Source organism: Prionailurus viverrinus, chromosome B3, assembly GCF_022837055.1.
Source record: "Prionailurus viverrinus isolate Anna chromosome B3, UM_Priviv_1.0, whole genome shotgun sequence".
Classification (NCBI taxonomy): domain Eukaryota; kingdom Metazoa; phylum Chordata; class Mammalia; order Carnivora; family Felidae; genus Prionailurus; species Prionailurus viverrinus.
Genome location: NC_062566.1, coordinates 32,595,322 through 32,614,614, shown reverse-complemented (window position 1 = coordinate 32,614,614; position 19,293 = coordinate 32,595,322). Strand labels below are relative to the sequence as shown.

Genomic DNA, 19,293 nt, shown 5'->3' with positions numbered 1-19,293 from the left:
TGGGGAGGCCTGCAGGGGCGAGGCCAAAGCGCTTGCTCGGAATCACCCTGTGTTTGGGAAGGCGCTCATGTGGGAGACAAGACATTTTCCATCCATGAAGCTGTATACTCACCATGAAAAATAGAAACCCCGTCCAATACCAACTGAGGGCTGAGACTTTGTTCACCAGAAGGACCCCATCACCAGAGGTTCTGATTCAGCAGACAGAAGGGGCCAGTTTGTATTTTCCTCTGCCATCCTCGTGTGCCAGTCAGGGCCACACTTCGAGAACCACTGGCCTACACGTAGCTAGAGGGAGTGAAGCCAGGTTGTAATTAAGAAGTATTTCTGGGGCGTCTGGGTGGTTCAGCTGGTTAAGCATCTGACTCTTGATATCAGCTCAGGTTGTGACCTCACAATTCATGAGATCGAGCCCTGCATAGGGCTGTGCTGACAGTGCAGAGCCTGCTTGGGATTCTCTCTCTCCCTCTTCCTCTGCCCCTCTCCTGCTCTTACTCTCTCTCTCTCTCAAAATAAATAAATAAAAACTTAAAAGAAAAAAGAAGTATTTCTAGGGAAACATTTCCAGGAAACTACCCAAAGAGATCTCTGTCAAGAGAGACACCAAATTTCCAAGACTCTAATAATTTGCTGTGATTTCTTTTCCATTCTAAACATTCACTTTTGTACCTATTTTTTTATTCACTTTTTCTTGCTTTTTGTTTTTAATCAAGGGCTCCCCAAGTTGTATAAGCTTCAGCCCCCACACAACCAGGCCCGTGCCTGCTCACGAGACCTCCAGCAAAGCTGTGCTGTGGAGAACAGGCCAGAGGCAGGGCTGGAAGGAGCGGTGTCCTCGAGGCGAGGAAGGAATCAAATGTGGTTGCTGGGTAAGTGGAGGCAGGGCCTGTGATGGTGCGAGCATCTCCTGTCCGGCGTGGCCCTTCCTGTGTTCTCTGGTAACAGTAGCCCCAGCCAGTCCCTGGTGGCTGTGTGGTGTGAGACCCGGAGGGAGTAAGTGACTTGCCCAAGGCTCAGTGCCAACCTCCAACACACCAGTTTCCCCACCCCTCAGAGGGCACCCTCTCTGTTTCAGCCTCTGGGACGGGCTGGCAGCATGGCTGGGAGGCTCGATGTGCCATCTCTGAGAGGCAGGCCTAGAGATGCCCTACCCTGGCTCCCCTCCCCCCCCCCCCCCCCCCCCCCCACAGTCCCCAGACTCCTGTGAAGAGAGCTAGGACTGACTGGGTCCCACTGAGTGGCATGGAAGGCCAATGGGCAGAGGCAGCACCCGCTCTGAGCCACACAGGCCTCAGACCAGTCACTCCCTCCCCTGCTTCAGGGGACTCCCTCCTGCCTCCCCAATTCAGCAAGAAGCAGCCACCAGCCAGGCTTGGCTCCACACTGGTCTTTATTTTATTTTTTTTTTATTATTATTATTATTTTTTTTTATTTTTTATTTTTTTTTTTATTTTTTATTTTTTTTTTTATTTTTTTTTTTCAACATTTATTTATTTTTGGGACAGAGAGAGACAGAGCATGAACGGGGGAGGGGCAGAGAGAGAGGGAGTCACAGAATCGGAAACAGGCTCCAGGCTCTGAGCCATCAGCCCAGAGCCCGACGCGGGGCTCGAACTCCCGGACCGCGAGATCGTGACCTGGCTGAAGTCGGACGCTTAACCGACTGCGCCACCCAGGCGCCCCCACACTGGTCTTTATTGATACCTCTCTCCACCCATCTGACCAGGGACCGGGGGACCTCTAAGGGGGATGCAGAGGGACCCCAACATGAAAGGAAAATCGGAGGCACGGGGCTCCCTGAGAACACAGGAATGGAGGCAGGGTCCAGGGAGAGACTCACAAGCTCACAGAGCCAGCGCTGGCTGGAAAATGGGGCTGGGGGGCCAGCAGCTGTGTGGGCAGACCTGGCCCCGATGCCTGGGGGAAGGTGGGCCCAGGGGGATCCTGCTGGGAACGAAGCCTCCCTTTTCTGGGAGCAGGCCCGCCAGCAGAAGGCAAGAGATTCAGGCTCAGACAAGGCCTCCAGGAGAGAGTCTCCAGCTCTCCCCAACATCTCCCAAAGGCCCCTGCCCCTATAATGGGGCTCAGGGAATACTGCAAGTGTTTAAGAACTCAGCCTTCAGCTGCAGTTCAAATGCCCGGGTCAGGCGGACGGGAAGGGGTGCTATAGTTCTGCTAGGGGGCAGGGATACAGCTTCTGGCAGAGGGAAATGGCTGGAGAGACCCCAAGATCAGGCTGTGGTTAGGGGAGAGGGCTGGCCTCTGGCTCTCCAGGGGCAGGGGGCAGGGCGCTCAACACTCCCTGTGACCTGAGGTTGGGTGAGGTCTGTCGCGCGCGTACCCTTCCTAGGGCAGCAACAGAAGGGGATGACTCAACCATCCCAAGGCTGCCCCAAGAGGGGCCTGCAGCCGGCCCACTGACACACTTTGGGCCCATGCTCCCAGCTAGCGCACGCGACGCCTAGAGAATGGATGTGCTTCCTCAACAACACCCGGAAAGTTATCGGAACCTTTGTGATCTGGCCTTCGGGGTCAGGGCGGGTCTGAGGGGTGAGCCAGGTGGCGGGTGACGTGCCCAGTCCCCTCCTTGCTGCTGCCCCACCCACCAGGCGTCTCCGGGATGGCGACCAGAAGACATCCCGGGAAGAGTCCAGTCAGGTGCACAAGAAGGCAGGGCCCAGACCTCGGCCTGGACACACTGCCTAAGACGACATCCCATCCTGAAAAGATCGAAGCCACAGAGAAACTTGATCCAAACGGTCGAGTATTATGATGATGCACTCTGCACGCGCGCGCACACACACACACACACACACCTGCCCGTGTGCAAGACGCCTACCCCCACCAGTGTTGTCACGACTGCACACACGGATGGACACACACGTGTGTGTGCGCACACAAGCACCCGCCCACCACACTCAGACACTCTCTGTGGCCCGTCTCCCGCCAGGCAGAGCACCAGCGGCTGGTGCCAGGGACTCAGTGTCGGCTGCTGACGTGGAGGGTGTAGAAGGCCCAGGGCTCAGGGACGTAGATGACACCCGGGTACTTCTTCCTGAGTACAGGGTCATTCCACAGCCAGGCGACCCACAGTGCCACAAGCAGGAGGGTGAGCGCAAAGGAGTAGAAGAGGAAGAGGCCGTTGCTGTCCAGGAAGAGGCGCTTCCGCTTCTGGTGCAGGACAAGGGCCAGCATGGCGAAGAAGGTGAAGATGAAGAGGATGAAGATCTGGCCCTCGGTGACCAGGTACCTGAAGGGGCCGGGGGGTGAGGGGAGGCGGGCGGCATGACAGCTCTGTCCTGCCTGGCAGCCCTCCCTGGACCCTCATACCAGGCTGCCCTCCCGCTCAGTCAGGGTGGCTCATCTCACGAGAGGCCCAGGGAACCACGCTACCCTGAGCCCAGCCCACGGGCAGCATATTTGTTTTAAATGTTGAGTTCGTTACCAATGTTTAAATAACAGATTAGCTGCAAATGCGGGTTTCTGGTTTCTTTGGTCACATTAGGCCTATATTCCCACATGACAACAACCAATCAGAGGATAAAGCAGCTGTGCCCTTTGGAGAGTGCACGGTTCTGCAGTTTGCCACAGTCCCCACCACTCACTATTGCCTCACTTGATGCCTGCTTGATGCATTTCTGTCACCAGCTTGGTTCCTAGAGGCATTTGAGTTTGGGAATGCAGTTGTAATTTACAGGTGTTGTCCTCACTGTCTCCTCGGGGGCTGGGACAGTCTCAGACCTCCTGGGGTTCTCTGCAGCTCCTAAGGCAGTGCCTAGCACACGGCCGGCTGGGGCATCTGAGAGGCTGTCGCCTCCGCTCCCCTGCCTCGAGAAAGAACCACAATGTTGACCCATTCGGCTCAAGGAATTCTGCAACTTTGTGGCTGTGTGGCCTTGGGGGGATTTACATGATATCCTGGGGCTTCTGTTTTCTTACCTGGAACAGGGACATAAATGGCCCTGTCTCCCGAGAGGTAAGAGACCTGACAAGAGCTGTGCACACCTCTTACTTGAGAAAGCATGCTGCTGCTCCTATGCGGCTGGGTCAGGACTGGGCAGGAAATCCTCCCCGAGCCGAACCGCTCTCCCTCTTGCTGTGGTTGCCACCCATTTCTTTTTAAGCCTGTCCTTAGGGGGCACCCTCTGGGTGAGGCGGGGACAGACCCTGCAAGTGGCTTGGAGCTGGCCCTAGGGAAAAGCGGCTTTTTTCATTCTGAGGCAAGCTTCCCATCAGAGAAGGGTCCAGTCCTTCCTAGGACACCCATGATCCTCGGATGGAGCCTATCCTTGGGGCAGAATTGACAGGAGGGGGAAGAGCCTGGCTGAGGCCTGAGTCTACTCTCTGAAATGGGATGAGAGCGCTGGAAGGCACAAAGAAACCAGACAAGAAGCCCCGGAGGCCATGGACTTCCCCCCTTTATCTGTCCTTGTCCCCTTTATAGTTTGTGAAGTCCCTTTCCCCCCTTCTAGATCCTCACCATCCTGTGAGAGGGAGACAGGCAGGTATTGTCCCCATTTCACAGAGGAGGAAACTGAGGCCCACAGGGCTCTATGGGCTTGGTGTTCGAGGTGGAGTCTATTGGGACCACGGTGGCACTGGAGTTCTGGGAGTTCTGGGGCAGAGGGGCATGAGGCCAGAGAGACCACACTTGGGCCTGGCTTCCTGGTAACAGAGAGGGGACCACAAAGCACAGTTACAGTCCCCACTACACAGGGGAGGAAGTAGGAACCCAAGGAAAGTCACGGAGCAGGACTGTGGTCAAGAGCACATTTTTACTACCTGGCTCACTGAGCGCCCCCGCCCCTTCCCCAGGTCCACTCACCAATAGTACAGGCCACTGGGCATCACCAGGAACAGGGCCACCCCTGGCGCTGAACTCTCGGCTTTGGTGGGAGTGAAACAACCACTGAAGTATATGAAGAGGATGAGGAAGAAAGGGATGTACCTGCAACAGGGAGGTGGGTGCCCGTTTTAGAAGAGGACAACTTGGTTCTCTTGGCTGTTGAGTCCAGCCTGTTCTAAACGGGCCCTGGAAACACGAGTGTAGGCCCGGTGTGACAGGAGCCAGCCACCGCACTCAGGAGGGAGGCCACCGGGTCCCAGGCTTGTTGGCCGCCCCCCGCCCCTCCCCATCGAACCCCTCCCCTGGCCCGGCTCCTCAGCTCCTCGTGTAAGGCAAGGGAGAACTGACGGGCTGACTCCGGGGGGGGGGGGGGGGGGGGGGGGGGGATGGGGGAACCTGACTCTCCCGCAGCCGCGCACATCTGGGAGGTTTCTGCCGCCTTTGGGGTGAAGGGGGCCCTCCCGGGAGGTCGAGGAGCAGGGCACTGGCAGCCCCTCCCCCATCAGGTCCAGCCGGCCCTCCTCGGCTTCGTTCCGATCTCCATCACCAAAGATCACGTCCTGGCACGGTAGGGGTCCCCCTCGGTGCCCTCCCCCCGCACCCCAGCACGGCGAGGGGGCGAGAGTCGGTCCGCGCCGCGCCCCTCCCCCTCCAGGCCCCGTCAGGGCCCTGGAGGGACAGCCGCTCGCTGCCCTCTAGTGGCCGCCGCTGGCACTGCCGCACTGGGGCGGGGAGGGCCCAGAGCCCCGCGCCAGCGCGGGAAGGGTAGGCCTTTCCAGTGGCTCCGCCTCACATCCAGAGGCTCGTCCAGTTTCCCCGAGGCCCCCGGCAGAGCGGGGGGGGGGGGGGGGGGGGGGCTGGGCCCAGTCCCTGGGGAGACAGTGGGGCTGTTGCTGCCCTCCTGGCTGAGACAGCCCCATCACTTACCACATGGAGTGGCCCAGGTACTCGTCGTAGTAGTAGAGCAGCTCAAAGGAGTCGATCTGAGGGCGGCAGGGCACGGCAGGTGCTTCAGGAAAGGTGCTGGGGCCCACGCAGCCCACCCTTCCTCAGGCCTCCCCCCAGCAGCCCTCTACTCCAGGGGGCCCAGGTGGGAGCCAGTCAATGTGCCACTTCCTGAAGTGTCACCAGCATCCTAGCTTGGTGGGTCCAGCGCCCTCACCCAGCAGAATGCCTTTAGCAGGCCAGGCACAGTGATGGGTGGGGCGATCTCTTTGGCCTCCAGGACAGACTGTGCCCACAGGGCTTTACGAGTACTGGGGGAGGTGGCCTCACCAGTGTCTCCGGCTTGAGGTTCTTGATGATGGGATTCTCACGGACAGACAGGTGGTGCTGGTAGCCACTGAAGAGCAAGCGGTGGTTCACGGAGTCACCCACCAGGTGGATGCTGGCACCCATGACGAAGGTGATGATGCTGACGTAGATCATGGAGCGTGGCAGGGTGCGGGGGGACCGCTCGATGAGCTGAAGCAGACGGAGGCCTGACTCAGCCTCTACCACAATAGGAAACGCCCGGGGCGGGATAGATGCCGCCAGTTGAAGAGTCACTCAGAAACTGACTTTAGCAGGCCAACCAGGCCTCCAGAGTCTCATATGATCCCTGTGGACCCAGCATTACCTGGGAAACAGCACCCCCTTCTCCCAGAGAGGAAACAGACTCAGAGGGGCTAGCTCAGTGCCCAAGGTCACACAGCAACCGTGTGCTAGAAGCAACAGCTAGGCATCCAGGCCCCAGACCTGGCCCTCTGCCGGGTCCCAGGTGTGCCCCTGGGTGGCTGGGCTGGTTCAATGGCATGACTCTCTGATTTCTGAGCCACTGGTCCATGGTAAACACAAAGAAAATATCAGGGTTTTTTTTTTTTTTTGCGGGGGGGGGGGATACTTTGAAACTAAATTATTTACCTTTTAGTCTCCTCTGAATTCTGAGATTATACCCTTCATACTTTTGGAGATTAGAAATGTCTTTCTAGAAACACAATGATGGGCACAGTAGACAGCAATAATTGTTTTAAGACCCCTTATTTGGATGTGCAAAGCTAGCTCTGTGCTCCCAGTGACTTCTCAAAGTCAGGGATCTCCAGGCTAGAGTATAGGTCACCTTCACTGCGGCCGTTCCTGCCACCTGGACCCTACCTGCCGGCTCAACTGTCCTTGACTTCTCCCCAGGCAACCACCTCAGTCACTCCTTCTGCCTCAGTCTCCCCAAATGTACTTGGTTTCCCAAGCATGGCCCTGTCTTCAGGTCCTTTTGCCTGACCACTGCTCCCACGTCATCCCCTGATGCACAAGACGGAAGCCCAAATCCAACACCCCTCCTGGGGGAGGCCTTCTCCATCCCTCCATCCCAGCCTTCATCCCCCCGACTCAGGCAGGGTAGGCCTGCTTCCTCCCGCTTCCATGACTCCTAGGGCATGGTACCAGCTTCCTGCTAGGGGAGGAAGAAATGAGGGTGGGAAGGGAGGGCAGGAAACCGAGGACTGTACCTTGAGCAGAAGGAAGGGCGTGATGATGTTGTAGGCCATGTGGAAGTAGTCCCCCACGCTGGGCTTGTTGAGCGGAAACCATTCGAGAGGGAACACCAGCTGGGGAGCAAGGGGAGGGATGGTGTTCACCCAGGCAGAGTCCCATGAGCCCTCAGGGAGTCAACCCTCACCTCCTCCACACACATCTAACTCTTTCTGTGATCTCTGGGGATCCTCTTGGCAGCCCTGGGGGACCCAGACAGAGAAACTGACTCCTAGAGAAGGTAAATGGATTTGTTCCTGGATGCACAAGCAGATGCAAATCCAGGGCCTGACTCTGGGCCCCTCTCCCGGTGGGTACTAAATAAATGTCCCTGGGAGCTGGTCTGGGAGTTGGAGGCTACCTTGGGACTTAGTGGTGCCACACACTTTCTGGGTGACCCCAGGCAAGTCCTTCTGCTCTCTGGGCCTTGGTTTCCCCACCTGCAACACGAGAGATGTGACCCAGGTGGTCCACTTGGGCCCTTAGGGGTCTGGCACTCCAGGTGCTATGCTAACGAAAAGATCTCCTGACCACTAGGCCCCATGTTCTGGGCCCTGAGCAGATGGACTGCAGACACTGCTTCCAGATTGGGTCAGAAGTATAATTAGGAAACAAAGGAGAAAATATGTGAGTTCTACCACGAAAAAGAAACTTCAGTTCTTTCTTCCCTCTGTTTCCTGAGACAGGAGGCAGGCCAGGACCAGTTTCTCGGCCTGCCATGCCCTCTGTCCTACTGGCCTTGTCAGGGTCCATGTGAAAATCCCTGGGCGAGGTCAAAACATGTGACGACCCCCCAAACTGTATTTCCAGTGTCTGTTGATTGAGAATACAGGCAATGACCACACATTTCAGTCAAAAATTTAAACGTTTATCTCTTTTAATTCAGAAATGCCATGTTGGTGAAAACTAACCTGCACATATAAAAAACCCTCAGGATACAGGTCTCTCTTTTCCTCTCTTTCTCTCTTATTCAGTGTGTATCTCTAGATCTTAATCTATATCAAGATATAGATGTTGGATATATGTACCCCATCTTCCTTATCCACTTATTTCTTCTTTATTCATTTACTGATGGACACTTGGGCTGCTTCCATAATTTGGCTATTGGAAATAATGCTGCCATGCACACAGGGGTGCATGTATCTTTTTGAACTGGTGTTTTCGTTTTCTTTTGGTAAATACCCAGTAATGGGATTACTGGGTCATTTGGTATTTCTATTTTTAATTTTCTGAGGGACCTCCATACTGTTTTCCACAGTGGCTGCACCAATTTGCATTCCCACCAACACTGTAGGAGGGTTAGGTTTTCACCACCAACACATTACTCAGCCATAAAAAGAATCTTCCCATTTGCAACATGGATGGACCTAGAGGGTACTATGCTAAGTGAAATAAGTCAGAGAAAGATAAATGCCATGTGCTTTCACTTATATGTGGAATCTAAAAAACCAACCAACCAACAAACAGAAAACGGATCGTAAATACAGAGAACAAATGGGTGACTGCCAGAGGGGAGGATGTCGGGGGATGAGCAAAATAGGTGGAGGGGATTAGGAGGCACGAACTTCCAGTTATAAAATGAATAAGTCATGGGGATGAAAAGTACAGCATAAGGAATATAGTCACTGATATTGTAATAATGTGGTATGGTGACTACACTCAGTGTGGGGAGCACGGCATAACATACAGAATTGTCGAATCACTATGTCATGCACTTGACACTAACATAAACTTGTATGTCAACTGTACTTCAGTTTCTTTTTTTTTAATATTTTATATTTGAGAGAGAGAAGGGGGGAGGGGCAGAGAGAGAGAGAGAGAGAGAGAGAGAGAGAGGAGACAGAGGACTCGAAGCCGGCTCTGCGCTAAGAGTGAAGAGCCCAATGTGGGGCTTGAACTCGCGAACCGCGAGATCATGACCTGACCTGAGCAGAAGTCAGACGCTTAACCAACTGGGTTACTCAGGCACCCCTATACTTCGGTTTCTTAAGGAAAGATATATACCATGGTGAAGGAGCCACTATCAGAAATGATACCTTATACATACTGACATGGAAAGACAGCCATGATATGTTCTAAAGTAAAGCAAGCAAGCTGTAGAATAAGGTGTAAAGGAAAATCCCATTTGGGTTAGAAAGGGGAAAAGAGTGTGATATACGTTTGCATGAACAGAGAAAGGAGTGGGGTTGCTGTGTCTCAAACCTCCAGGGGTGGGACTGGAAAGGGAGACTCCAACACTTCTTCATACGCCTGGGTATTAGTTGACTTGTTACATACTACTTTCATAACTTGTAAGACTTTGTTTTTTGCGATTGCAAATTTGGGACTGCTATGCCTACATTTCAGAAGCTCCAGTGTATATACGAGCTTTTCAAATGTCTACTCTCCTAACAAGCCCACTTAGGTTGCTGGGCAGGCTGGGGAAGTGCTTTGCCCTGCAGGAGACCCCCACGGCCTGTTGTGGCTGAGTCCTAATGAGTGAGGGAGCCATGAGCCTGCTCCTGGCCTCATTTCCCCCTCCCCCATGGCAGTTCCTTTGGTCCCCAATATATGGGGCCTTCTTTCCAGAAGGGGGATCAGAGCAGCCAGGCCAACTAGCATTCTTATGAATGAGAGAACCAAAGCCCAGTAGACACTGACTTGCCTAAGGTCACCTACAAACCTGATCGCGAACCCCGACTCAGTCTCTTTTCTTTCTCCCACACTTCAAAACAACATGTACACCCTATGGAGAGTCTGCCCAAAGGAGAAACAGCATCCACCATAAATCCGCTCCAACAGTGCTGCCAGAACAGCTTTTCTTAATCCCCTTCAAGCCTCTGATCCCATGTGTACAAGATGTTAAGACTGTCACTGACTTGCAGTCAGGCAGGATGCCTATCACTTCTATACCTTTATGCTCCTTCAACGTCCCAGGTTGCTCTATAGTATCTATGATTCCTGTTTAAAGGCCAGATAATGTTCTCTGTACTGGATACAAAAAGTTGATTTACCCAGTCCCTATGCTGGACACTGAAGTCACGTTCAAGGTAAGCAACACTACAGGGAACACCATTGGGTATAGAGGCTCTTGTCTTCCTGCTGATTATGTCTTCAGGGCAGATTCTTGGAAGGGGTCTTACTGGGTCAGGAGGGAAGGACACATTAGGGTCCTGGATATACACAAGACAGGAAGGGGGTAGGCTCTGGGGCCAGAGTGCCGGCACGCAGATGCTGGCTCTTCTACTTGCTACGTGGGTGGCCCTCTCTACCCTTGAGTCTTCCCATCTATGAAATCAAGATTAATAAGAGTGTTGAGGTGAGGATCAAATGAGTTTAAACACTTAACAGGTTTAGAACAGAGTAAGCACTCAATGTATGTTAACCATTATTTCTACCTTAATGTTGTTATTATTATTAATTCAATAAAAGTGCATATGCTAGGCTTTCTTTCTTTCTTTCTTTCTTTCTTTCTTTTTTCTTTCTTAAAATGTGTATTTGTTTTTGAGACAGGGAGAGACAGAGCATGAACAGGGGAGGAACAGAGAGAGAGAGGGAGACACAGAATCCGAAGCAGGCTCCAGGCTCTGAGCTGTCGGCACAGAGCCCGACGCGGGGCTCGAACTCACGGACCGTGAGATCGTGACCTGAGCCGAAGTCGGACGCTTAACCGACTGAGCCACCCAGGCGCCCCAACTAGGCACCATTCTTTAGGTGCCTAGTTATCATCTTGACAAACTGCTTTCCAAAAGGGCTTTGCTATGGGGCGCCTGGCTGACTCAGTTGGAGGAGCGTGTGACTCTTGATCCCCCGGTCGTGGGTTCGAGCCCCATGGTAGGTGTAGATATTACTAAAAAAAAAATAAATAAAAACTCAAAAGGGCTTTGCTAATTTGCATTATCACTAGCATGTGCAAGGTGTCAGTTTCAGCATCGGATGTTGTTATTGTTACCACCCACACGCAAAAATGAACAATTTGATGCAAGGTGGTATATCACTCAATTTTTCACATTCTGTTATCTATCTATTTACCTACCTACTTATGACAAGCCAGGAGTTTCAATACTCTTCCAGTATTGATCTCTGTACAGACCACCCTTGTACACTGATGCATGAACTAGCCTTAGAGGGAAGGGGATGGTTTCACAACATAGCACTAAAAATTACCCGAGGCTCAGAGCCATGCAAAATCAACCTATACTCTTTACCTCCAGAAAAATAATATACCAAGGCTGTGGGGATGCTCTGTTTTCTTTCCCATACCCTGTTGTATGGCTTGGTGATTTGGTTAAACCTGGGTATGGGATGGTGGGATGGAAGAGGGGCATGGTATCACTGTTTAGGGCCACCAGTTCCCCTATGAGAGTCAGGGGACAATATGACTATTCAGGCCCCAGATCCCCACTTGTTGGCACAGTCATGAGCTAAAGCACATGAAAGCATTCAGGCCTATTCTTGCAGTTTACTGGTAGGGGAAGTGCCTTGTCTAAGGTCACTCAGCTAATTCATGTCACACTGTGTTCTCGCTGCTGGTAGGGGCTCTGTCCATAGCTTCGCACTCACCATGGCAATGGGGCGGCCAAAGTCCAGAACCCAGTTCTGCAGGGTGAAGTAGAACCAGAGGTCAAAGTGGAAGGGAGCTGTGCCGGCAGCTTCATCAGCCTTGACGGAGCTGTGCCTGGGAAGGAACCAGACAAGAGGGGTCAGCTCTTCTCTCCTCCCATGGGAATCTTCCCCCTGAGATGAGCCACAGAAAGGTATGGGGATTTGAGGGCAAGAGGATTAATTTCTAGAAAATGAGTTTTGCTGGAAATACTGGCTCCGAGGCCAAGGGGGACATGTCCTGGGAATGGATTCCAGCTGTCCTGGAAGCTTAGCTTCTCTGTGATTCAGTAAGGAAACTGCCAAACAGGTATAATAACCATTGGGCATTCTCACCTATAGCATGATGGGGACATCTAATGGGGCAAAGATGCAAATGTAGCTGGAAAATGTGAATCATAATGATGGATGACAATAGCGAACCTTTACTGAACACTTACTATATTCCAGGCACATCATGGCTGTTTGCATGCATTATCTCATTCAACGCTTTTACTCCTCACAGAAACCCTTTGAGGTTGGAATATTACCCCCATTTTACAAGTGGAAAAACTGAGGTGTAAGATGTTAAGTAACTTGCCCGAAGTTATACAGCCAAATATTGGAGCCTAAATGACTAGGCTCCAGAGCTTGTATTTTTAACCTCTACGCCATCATCATGTTCACAATGATTGGGCCACCAGATGGGCATGTGACCTGAGCTGGACCAATCACAGCCCTTCAGGGAGATCAGCCTCCTAGACCATAGACTCAGATCAACAGTCTCTTTCCCTCCTACTTGAACCTGGAGGAGGTGAGGCTAGGGCTGCTGGTGTACCCCATCTCACTAATCCACAGCAAGAGCAGCCAGTGGAGACAAGCTGATGCAAGAGACATGGCAAGAAGTGGAACACCATCTGACAACATATCTTTCGATGCCCATCCCTCCTGCCAAGTCGTTAGCCATCTGTTTTTCACAGATGAGCTGAAGTTCAAGGGCCAGTGCCTATGCCACTTCCTCCAGGAAGGCTTCCTTAATAAGTCTTTTCCCAAAGCCCCACCAACTCCAGTACAGGGAGTGCTTCATCACTAACTCCCTGTCTAGCCATGACCTCATGGGTCTGGAGCTTTGTTCTTATGTACACCCTTAAGAAGACGGATGGCTTTTAAGATTCTCTTCAACTCACCCACCACCCTATCAGCGTCCAAATCCTCCCTGAGACTACTTGCACACCTCCAGTGACAAACAGCCTGCTTCTTCGATGAGTGAAGTGTGAGTTTTATTGCTCTATTTGTGCTGAGAACAGAAGCTGTGTGAATGGTCCATGTTACCCAGCGTTCTTGGCTCAGTTCCTGGTTGATGCTTAGTGATCACTGGTTGATTTTAAACAATCTTGATTACCAGTTACTCATTGTTTTTACTGGCAAACATTAGCTTAGAGGCATCGTGAAGGTTTTTTCCTCTTCTCAGTGCTACTATGGCATCCATAACTTTCTGAGATCCCTTTCGGGCAATTCTAACAATGGTCCGCAGTGGGCTGGTAGAGTAACCCAGAGGCAGAGGGCCAAGCTCTGGGAGATCTCATCATCCTCTGGTGGCAGGTAAGAGGTGGGGTGGGCCTTTCTTGGGTCAACTAAGCCTTCCCCTCTCTTCTACTGAGTGCCCCACCACTTATTTTTTTCAACGTTTATTTATTTTTGGGACAGAGAGAGACAGAGCATGAACGGGGGAGGGGCAGAGAGAGAGGGAGACACAGAATCGGAAACAGGCTCCAGACTCTGAGCCATCAGCCCAGAGCCCGACGCGGGGCTCGAACTCACGGACCGCAAGATCGTGACCTGGCTGAAGTCAGACGCTTAACCGACTGCGCCACCCAGGCGCCCCGCCCCACCACTTATTGAGTGCTGAGTGTGTGCTGTGTTAGGAGCTTCACCTACACCATCTCACTGAATCCTCACAGCAATACCAGGAGGTTGTTCCCCTCGTGTGTTACAGGGCTTAAGTGCTTACTGAAGATCACCCGTGTGGTATGGAGCTACAGCAACTATTCCTTTTGTCGGCCTATTTCCCACTCCAAGCTGCTTCTAGTAAGACATGAGGTTTCCTTAGTCACAGGGAGGGCCAGTGACCTAAGCCAGCCCGGTGGGATGTTTCTAATTAGAGCTGGTGGAAAGAGTCCCTCCCTTTCTGGCACTGGGATGCTAAGGATGCAAATCCAGGGCTATGTGTGACTAAGGGGCGAGCCTTAAAGAACAGCCAGGTGAGAATGAAGCAACCCTGCAGAGAGGACCAGGGGAAAAAGAAGAGGAAAAGCCCTGAGAGTTCTAGGCAACCCCAAGCTAAAGGTTTGGCCACATGAGCCAATACATTCCTTTTTGCTAAGGGTGCTGCCATTCACCCTGGCTTTATGTCACTTGTAACCCATGAGTCCTGAACAGCATAAATTCAAATCTGTGTCTATATGAATTCAAGATCTGTGCTCTAAATAGTTTGCTATCCTGTTTCTATTATAATAAACTATGTGACATATGAGGAGGTCAAGACAGAGAAGGCTCAGTAAGGCCTGGAGCAGTATGCAAAGCTGGCATGAAGGAAGAGAGCCAGGAAGCATGGATGGGTGGATTTAAGTAGGCAGAAAAGCAATAGGAGGGCGAGATCAAAGGCCTGGAGGTGGAAGTGAGAAAGGCACTGCATGGAGTTGAATGCCTGGCTTATTGGTGAAGAGGAAGAGAAGGGAGGGACTGGAGGGGCTTTAGACTGAGCAGATACTCAGAAACTGTGAGGATTCATCTGAGATGGGTCTGAGATGAGAGACTGGCTTAGAGGTCCCCACCTGCCCTTCCCCTTAGTGACTATCAGTCAAGGCCTGAAAAAGCAGATGATGGGAAACTCCAGGTCTGAAGAACTTGCTGGAAGAAAGAGGATAACAGCCCTCAGTGTTTTATTCTGGAAACTTCCAAACTGGGCAGAGTAAGATGTTTGGTACAGAGAAGAAAGGTATTTTGAAAGCCTGGGGAAGCACTTGGGTATGGGTCTCTGTAAGCTGTGGATACCTAACAGATACTAGGGGCTCAGTAATTATTTCCTCCTCTACCTAAGGGGGAACCTCAGTTAATGGGAATCCCTGTCATTAGTCCAGCTGGCTTAGTGGGGCAGGAAAAAAAAGAGCAGACATAGGGCACTCAACTTGGGAATCAAGATTGGTCAGCATCTGATGGTTTTTTTCTGTTGGGACTCTGACCACAGGAAGAAGATCATGGAGAATGAAGGCCATCCTCTTCCCCAGTCCTTGTCCTGGGGATGAGCAACCTCAGGCCTGTCCCAAGTTCCTGACTCCACAGACTTCACAAACTGAGCCCCTGGCCTGTGCCAGCTCTACATCTCAGTCATCAGAAGCTGCTGCTGAGAACACTAGTAAAAGCACAATGGCAGGTAACCCAAGACGAGGATGGCCTTTTCTCTCCTCTACAGCTTTATAAGTCTACCATATGGGGGAACTGATACCATGACAGTTGGGAAACACATCATATACAGTTGAAATATTAAAAGCAGTCAGCATCTGTAGGACTCCCTGGCAGAAAAGGAAGGACTCAGCCAGGGACCCATAAATGGGAACTATAGAGGGACTGCTTTACCATAAAGAATGGTAAAGTACCTGACATGATGGAAAGTTCAAATGAAAAATGAGAAAATGAAGGCAAGTATAAGAGGGGAAAAAAGAAAGGCAATTAGAAACCCCAGGAAAAACAAAAGCAATATAAGAAAGCATATGGTACTGTTAAATATTCCTTGGCTTTGTAGGGAATAATGTTCACATGGCTTAACTAATAAAAATATCGTATACTGATTTTTTTCAGAATTTAGAATCCATCCACACACAAAACATGAACACAATTATGGCTGAAAAACAGCAGGTAAATACCATTAACCTCGAGAACATGAAAGTAAATCTACAGAGGAAAGGAGCTGGGGAAAGGGTAAGAAAAGCTAAACATTAGGGTAGAGGACTAATATTCACCTTTGAAAAAGGAAGCAAGAGATACTGCTTACAGTTGCCCAAAAAGAAATAATGGCATATGCATGTTCCCTGAGGCTAACAAGGGTAACAAAGAGGAAAACTAAAAATAGTTTAAAAACTAAGAATAGATAAAAAGAACCATCTTGTGAATATGGGGGAGGTGTAAGTGAGCCAAATCATAACAGGAAATCGGGAAACATTATCTTAGAAGCTACAATTGATAAACCAAGAAATGGCAGTTGAGCATAGCTTTTAAGAATATAGACTTTAGGGGCGCCTGGGTGGCTCAGTCGGTTAAGTGTCCGACTTCAGCTCAGGTCACGATCTCACGGTCCGTGAGTTTGAGCCCCGCGTCAGGCTCTGGGCTGATGGCTCAGAGCCTGGAGCCTGCTTCTGATTCTGTGTCTCCCTCTCTCTCTGCCTCTCCCCTGTTCATGCTCTGTCTCTCTCTGTCTCAAAAAGAAATAAATGTTAAAAAAAAAAATTTAAAAAAAAATTAAAAAAAAAAAAAAAGAATATAGACTTTAGACTGGGTGGCTCAGTCGGTTAAGCATCCGACTTCGGCTCAGATAATGATCTCACAGTTCATGAGTTGGAGCCCTGCATCGGTCTCTGTGCTGACAATGCAGAGCCTGGAGCCTGCTTCGGAATTCAGTGCTTGTCTTCTCTCTCTGCACCACCCCCCCCACCCACTTACACACACACACACTCTCTCTCTCTCAAAAATAAATAGAACATTAAACAAAAAAAGAACATAGACTTTAGAGAACACCTAGGTTCATATCCCAGCTTTGCCATTAAACAGATTTTGAGCAAGTTACTTAATCTCTCTTGGGCCTCAATGTTCTCACCTGTAAAAAATAGTAGATCCTACACTCTCTCTCTCTCTCAAAAATAAATAGAACATTAAACAAAAAAAGAATATAGACTTTAGAGAACACCTAGGTTCATATCCCAGCTTTGCCATTAAACAGATTTTGAGCAAGTTACTTAATCTCTCTTGGGCCTCAATGTTCTCACCTGTAAAAAATAGTAGATCCTATCTTGAGAGTTGTGGTGGAATTATTATGTGCAAAACTTTAGAGCAGGACCTGGTCTGTGGAAAGTGTTACATAGTATTTGTTAATATCATTTAAAAATATGAATTTAATTCTAGTACAAAGAGCTAAAAGAAGGTTGTCTCTGGTGCAAGGGAAAGGTGGAACACAGAACCATTGATTTTTTACTCTAAGTCCTCCAGTGCTATTTAATGACAGGCATTATTATGTTGATTGCAATACAAAAATTGTCAACAGTACAGGTGGAAGCTGGAATGGGCTACCTTGAAAGGTAGTGAGCACGGTGTCATTAGAGGTATGCAAGCAAAGCATGGATGCAGCAGAGGAAATCCAAGCATCTTAGGAATTGGACAGGATGATGGTACCTACTGTCTTAAACAACAATGATACTGAAAATGGTCCTAGAGGTACCCAAAGATGGTGGCAGAGATACCCTGGAAGTGAGTCAGCCCTCATGCCATCCTCAGGGAACACCCTGCTGGTAGTGAGCTCATCAGGAATGAAGAGGAACATTACCCCTCAGCAGCCAAAGTGGAATAGTAGGAGCAGAAGCCTTAGGTGTACACCCTGGGTCTTGCCACTGAGAAAGATACTGCATATGGAAGCCCCGCACATAAGACAAAGTGGTGATCATATCTGATACCCACACATTGTTCTGATTGGACTTCCACAGTTCAGGGCAGTCAAAGACCCCCAACGTGGAAGGAGATCCAGAACAGAGATGTCCCTCAGTAGCAGGAGAAAGGGCTGCCCTCAGCCAAGTCCCTCAGATTTCTTCCCTCATCCCTAATCATACCACAAACTTCCTATAATTGACTCTGAGCATACTAGTGCTCAAAAACTTTCCATGGCTCCCCTGTGCTTACAGAATAAAGGCTGCATTCTTAACCTGCCATTTAGGGCAGGAACTAGGGTGAGGCAAGTGAGGCACACAGGGCCCAACACTTAAGTAGGCACAGAGTTGCCACAGAGTGAACATCATCTTAAATTTCCTTAAATTGGGAAGTCTAGGCTTTCACCCCAGCCCAGCTGCCAGAAAAGGCCCTTCCCAATCAGTCCACATCTCTTGCCACTCTACACCAGAAAGCTCTGGTGTAGAGCTTTAAGAACTTTAAGAACTTTTCGTCCCTGAGTCACCTACTGAGTACTCTTGAGACCCGGCTCAAGTGCCACTTCCTCCACGCTGCTCTCCGCGATGACCTCTCAGCCCCTTCCGCACTGTGAGCCCCTCCCGGCTTCACCCTACCCACCCCTCCAGTGCCTGCCACAGCACTGGGCACAGCAGAGGCGCTTAATAAAGGCCTGCTCACCGCAAGGAATGTTTCTGGCCTATACGACAGGGTGAAGGCAGAATGGAGGGAAAGACTAAATGGTGGTTTCCGTGCCTCTTCCTCGGCCACTCCTGGTCTCAACTACATAAACCAAGAACTTCTTCCCTTTGGAGAGAGAAGGGAGCAGCACAAGAGTGAGAAAAGCCCTCCCTCATGGAGGAAAGCTTCCACACTTCCCTGTCCCTGGCATTTCCATTCGCACAGTCTTGGGATAAGGAGTGAGCTTCCCGATTAATACCAGAATCCAAGTCCTATTCAGCTTGTAGGGACCCCGAGAACTTGGAAATGGAGCCCGGGGCGGGCAGCTGAGCTGGGGGCAAGGTGAGCGGAGGTGTCTTGTGGCCCGCCGCCCCCCACCTCGAGTCTCTTGGACCCCTGGAGAGGTCTCCCCAGAGCAGCGACTGTCCTCCAGCCGGCCCGGGACCGGGGCACCCCCAGGAAGAGAAAGGGAAGTGGAGACGGGGCCCAGGCGCCAGGGCGCAACGAGGGCAGCCCCCGGGCCGCCCTGGGCTCCTCCAGCGGGGACCCCGCCCCCGGGTCCCGGCTCCCCGCGCCAGCACGCGCCCACCTGGCCTGCAGGAAGGACGCGCCCGGCTGCGCGCCCGCGCCGCCCGCCGCTCCCGGATGCTGCCGCCTCCGCGCCGCTGCCTCCATGGCTGCCCCGCCGGCGGCGGGCGCTGCGGCCCGGCTTTCCAAGTTGGTGAAGCGCTCCCCTGCCCCGGCGGTGGCGACGGCGGACACCCGGCGCGGGGCGGGGCGTGGCGGGCCGGCGGGAGGGCGCTCAGCCCTGGGGGCGCGAGCGGGAGGGGCGGGACCCGGGGCGGGGCCGACGCAGGCGGGGAGGAGGGGAGGGACGCGAGGCGGACGGAGCCAGGAAGGCGGGGCGCGCCCGGACGGGGGTAGGAGGTACGCGACCGAGGTGGCGTCCCCGGAGGAGAGCGGGGTGCAGTGCGGGCCTGCGCGCGCAGCGCGTG

General features: G+C 51.8%; 1 protein-coding gene across 1 annotated transcript; it reads right to left on the bottom strand.

The window, feature by feature from the left end:
• Nucleotides 1-1,563: 1,563 nt before the first annotated feature.
• Nucleotides 1,564-19,090, bottom strand: CLN6 (CLN6 transmembrane ER protein). The gene is made up of 7 exons (XM_047861808.1): nt 18,888-19,090; nt 11,894-12,008; nt 7,330-7,428; nt 6,122-6,310; nt 5,774-5,829; nt 4,826-4,948; nt 1,564-3,250 (listed from the first exon to the last, which is right to left on the bottom strand). The coding sequence occupies exons 1-7, from the start codon at nt 18,971-18,973 to the stop codon at nt 2,980-2,982; spliced, it is 939 nt and encodes a 312-aa protein (XP_047717764.1). The 5' UTR covers nt 18,974-19,090; the 3' UTR covers nt 1,564-2,979.
• Nucleotides 19,091-19,293: the final 203 nt, after the last annotated feature.

Excerpts from the sequence above, each read along its gene's own strand:
- CLN6 (XM_047861808.1), bottom strand. The coding sequence starts at position 18,973 with ATGGAGGCAGCGGCGCGGAGGCGGCAGCATCCGGGAGCGGCGGGCGGC. Across the intron at positions 12,009-18,887 it reads GCGTCCTTCCTGCAGGCCAG|GCACAGCTCCGTCAAGGCTG; the intron begins GTGGGCGCGTGC and ends GTTCCTTCCCAG. Across the intron at positions 5,830-6,121 it reads ACCTCAAGCCGGAGACACTG|ATCGACTCCTTTGAGCTGCT; the intron begins GTGAGGCCACCT and ends TGCCGCCCTCAG.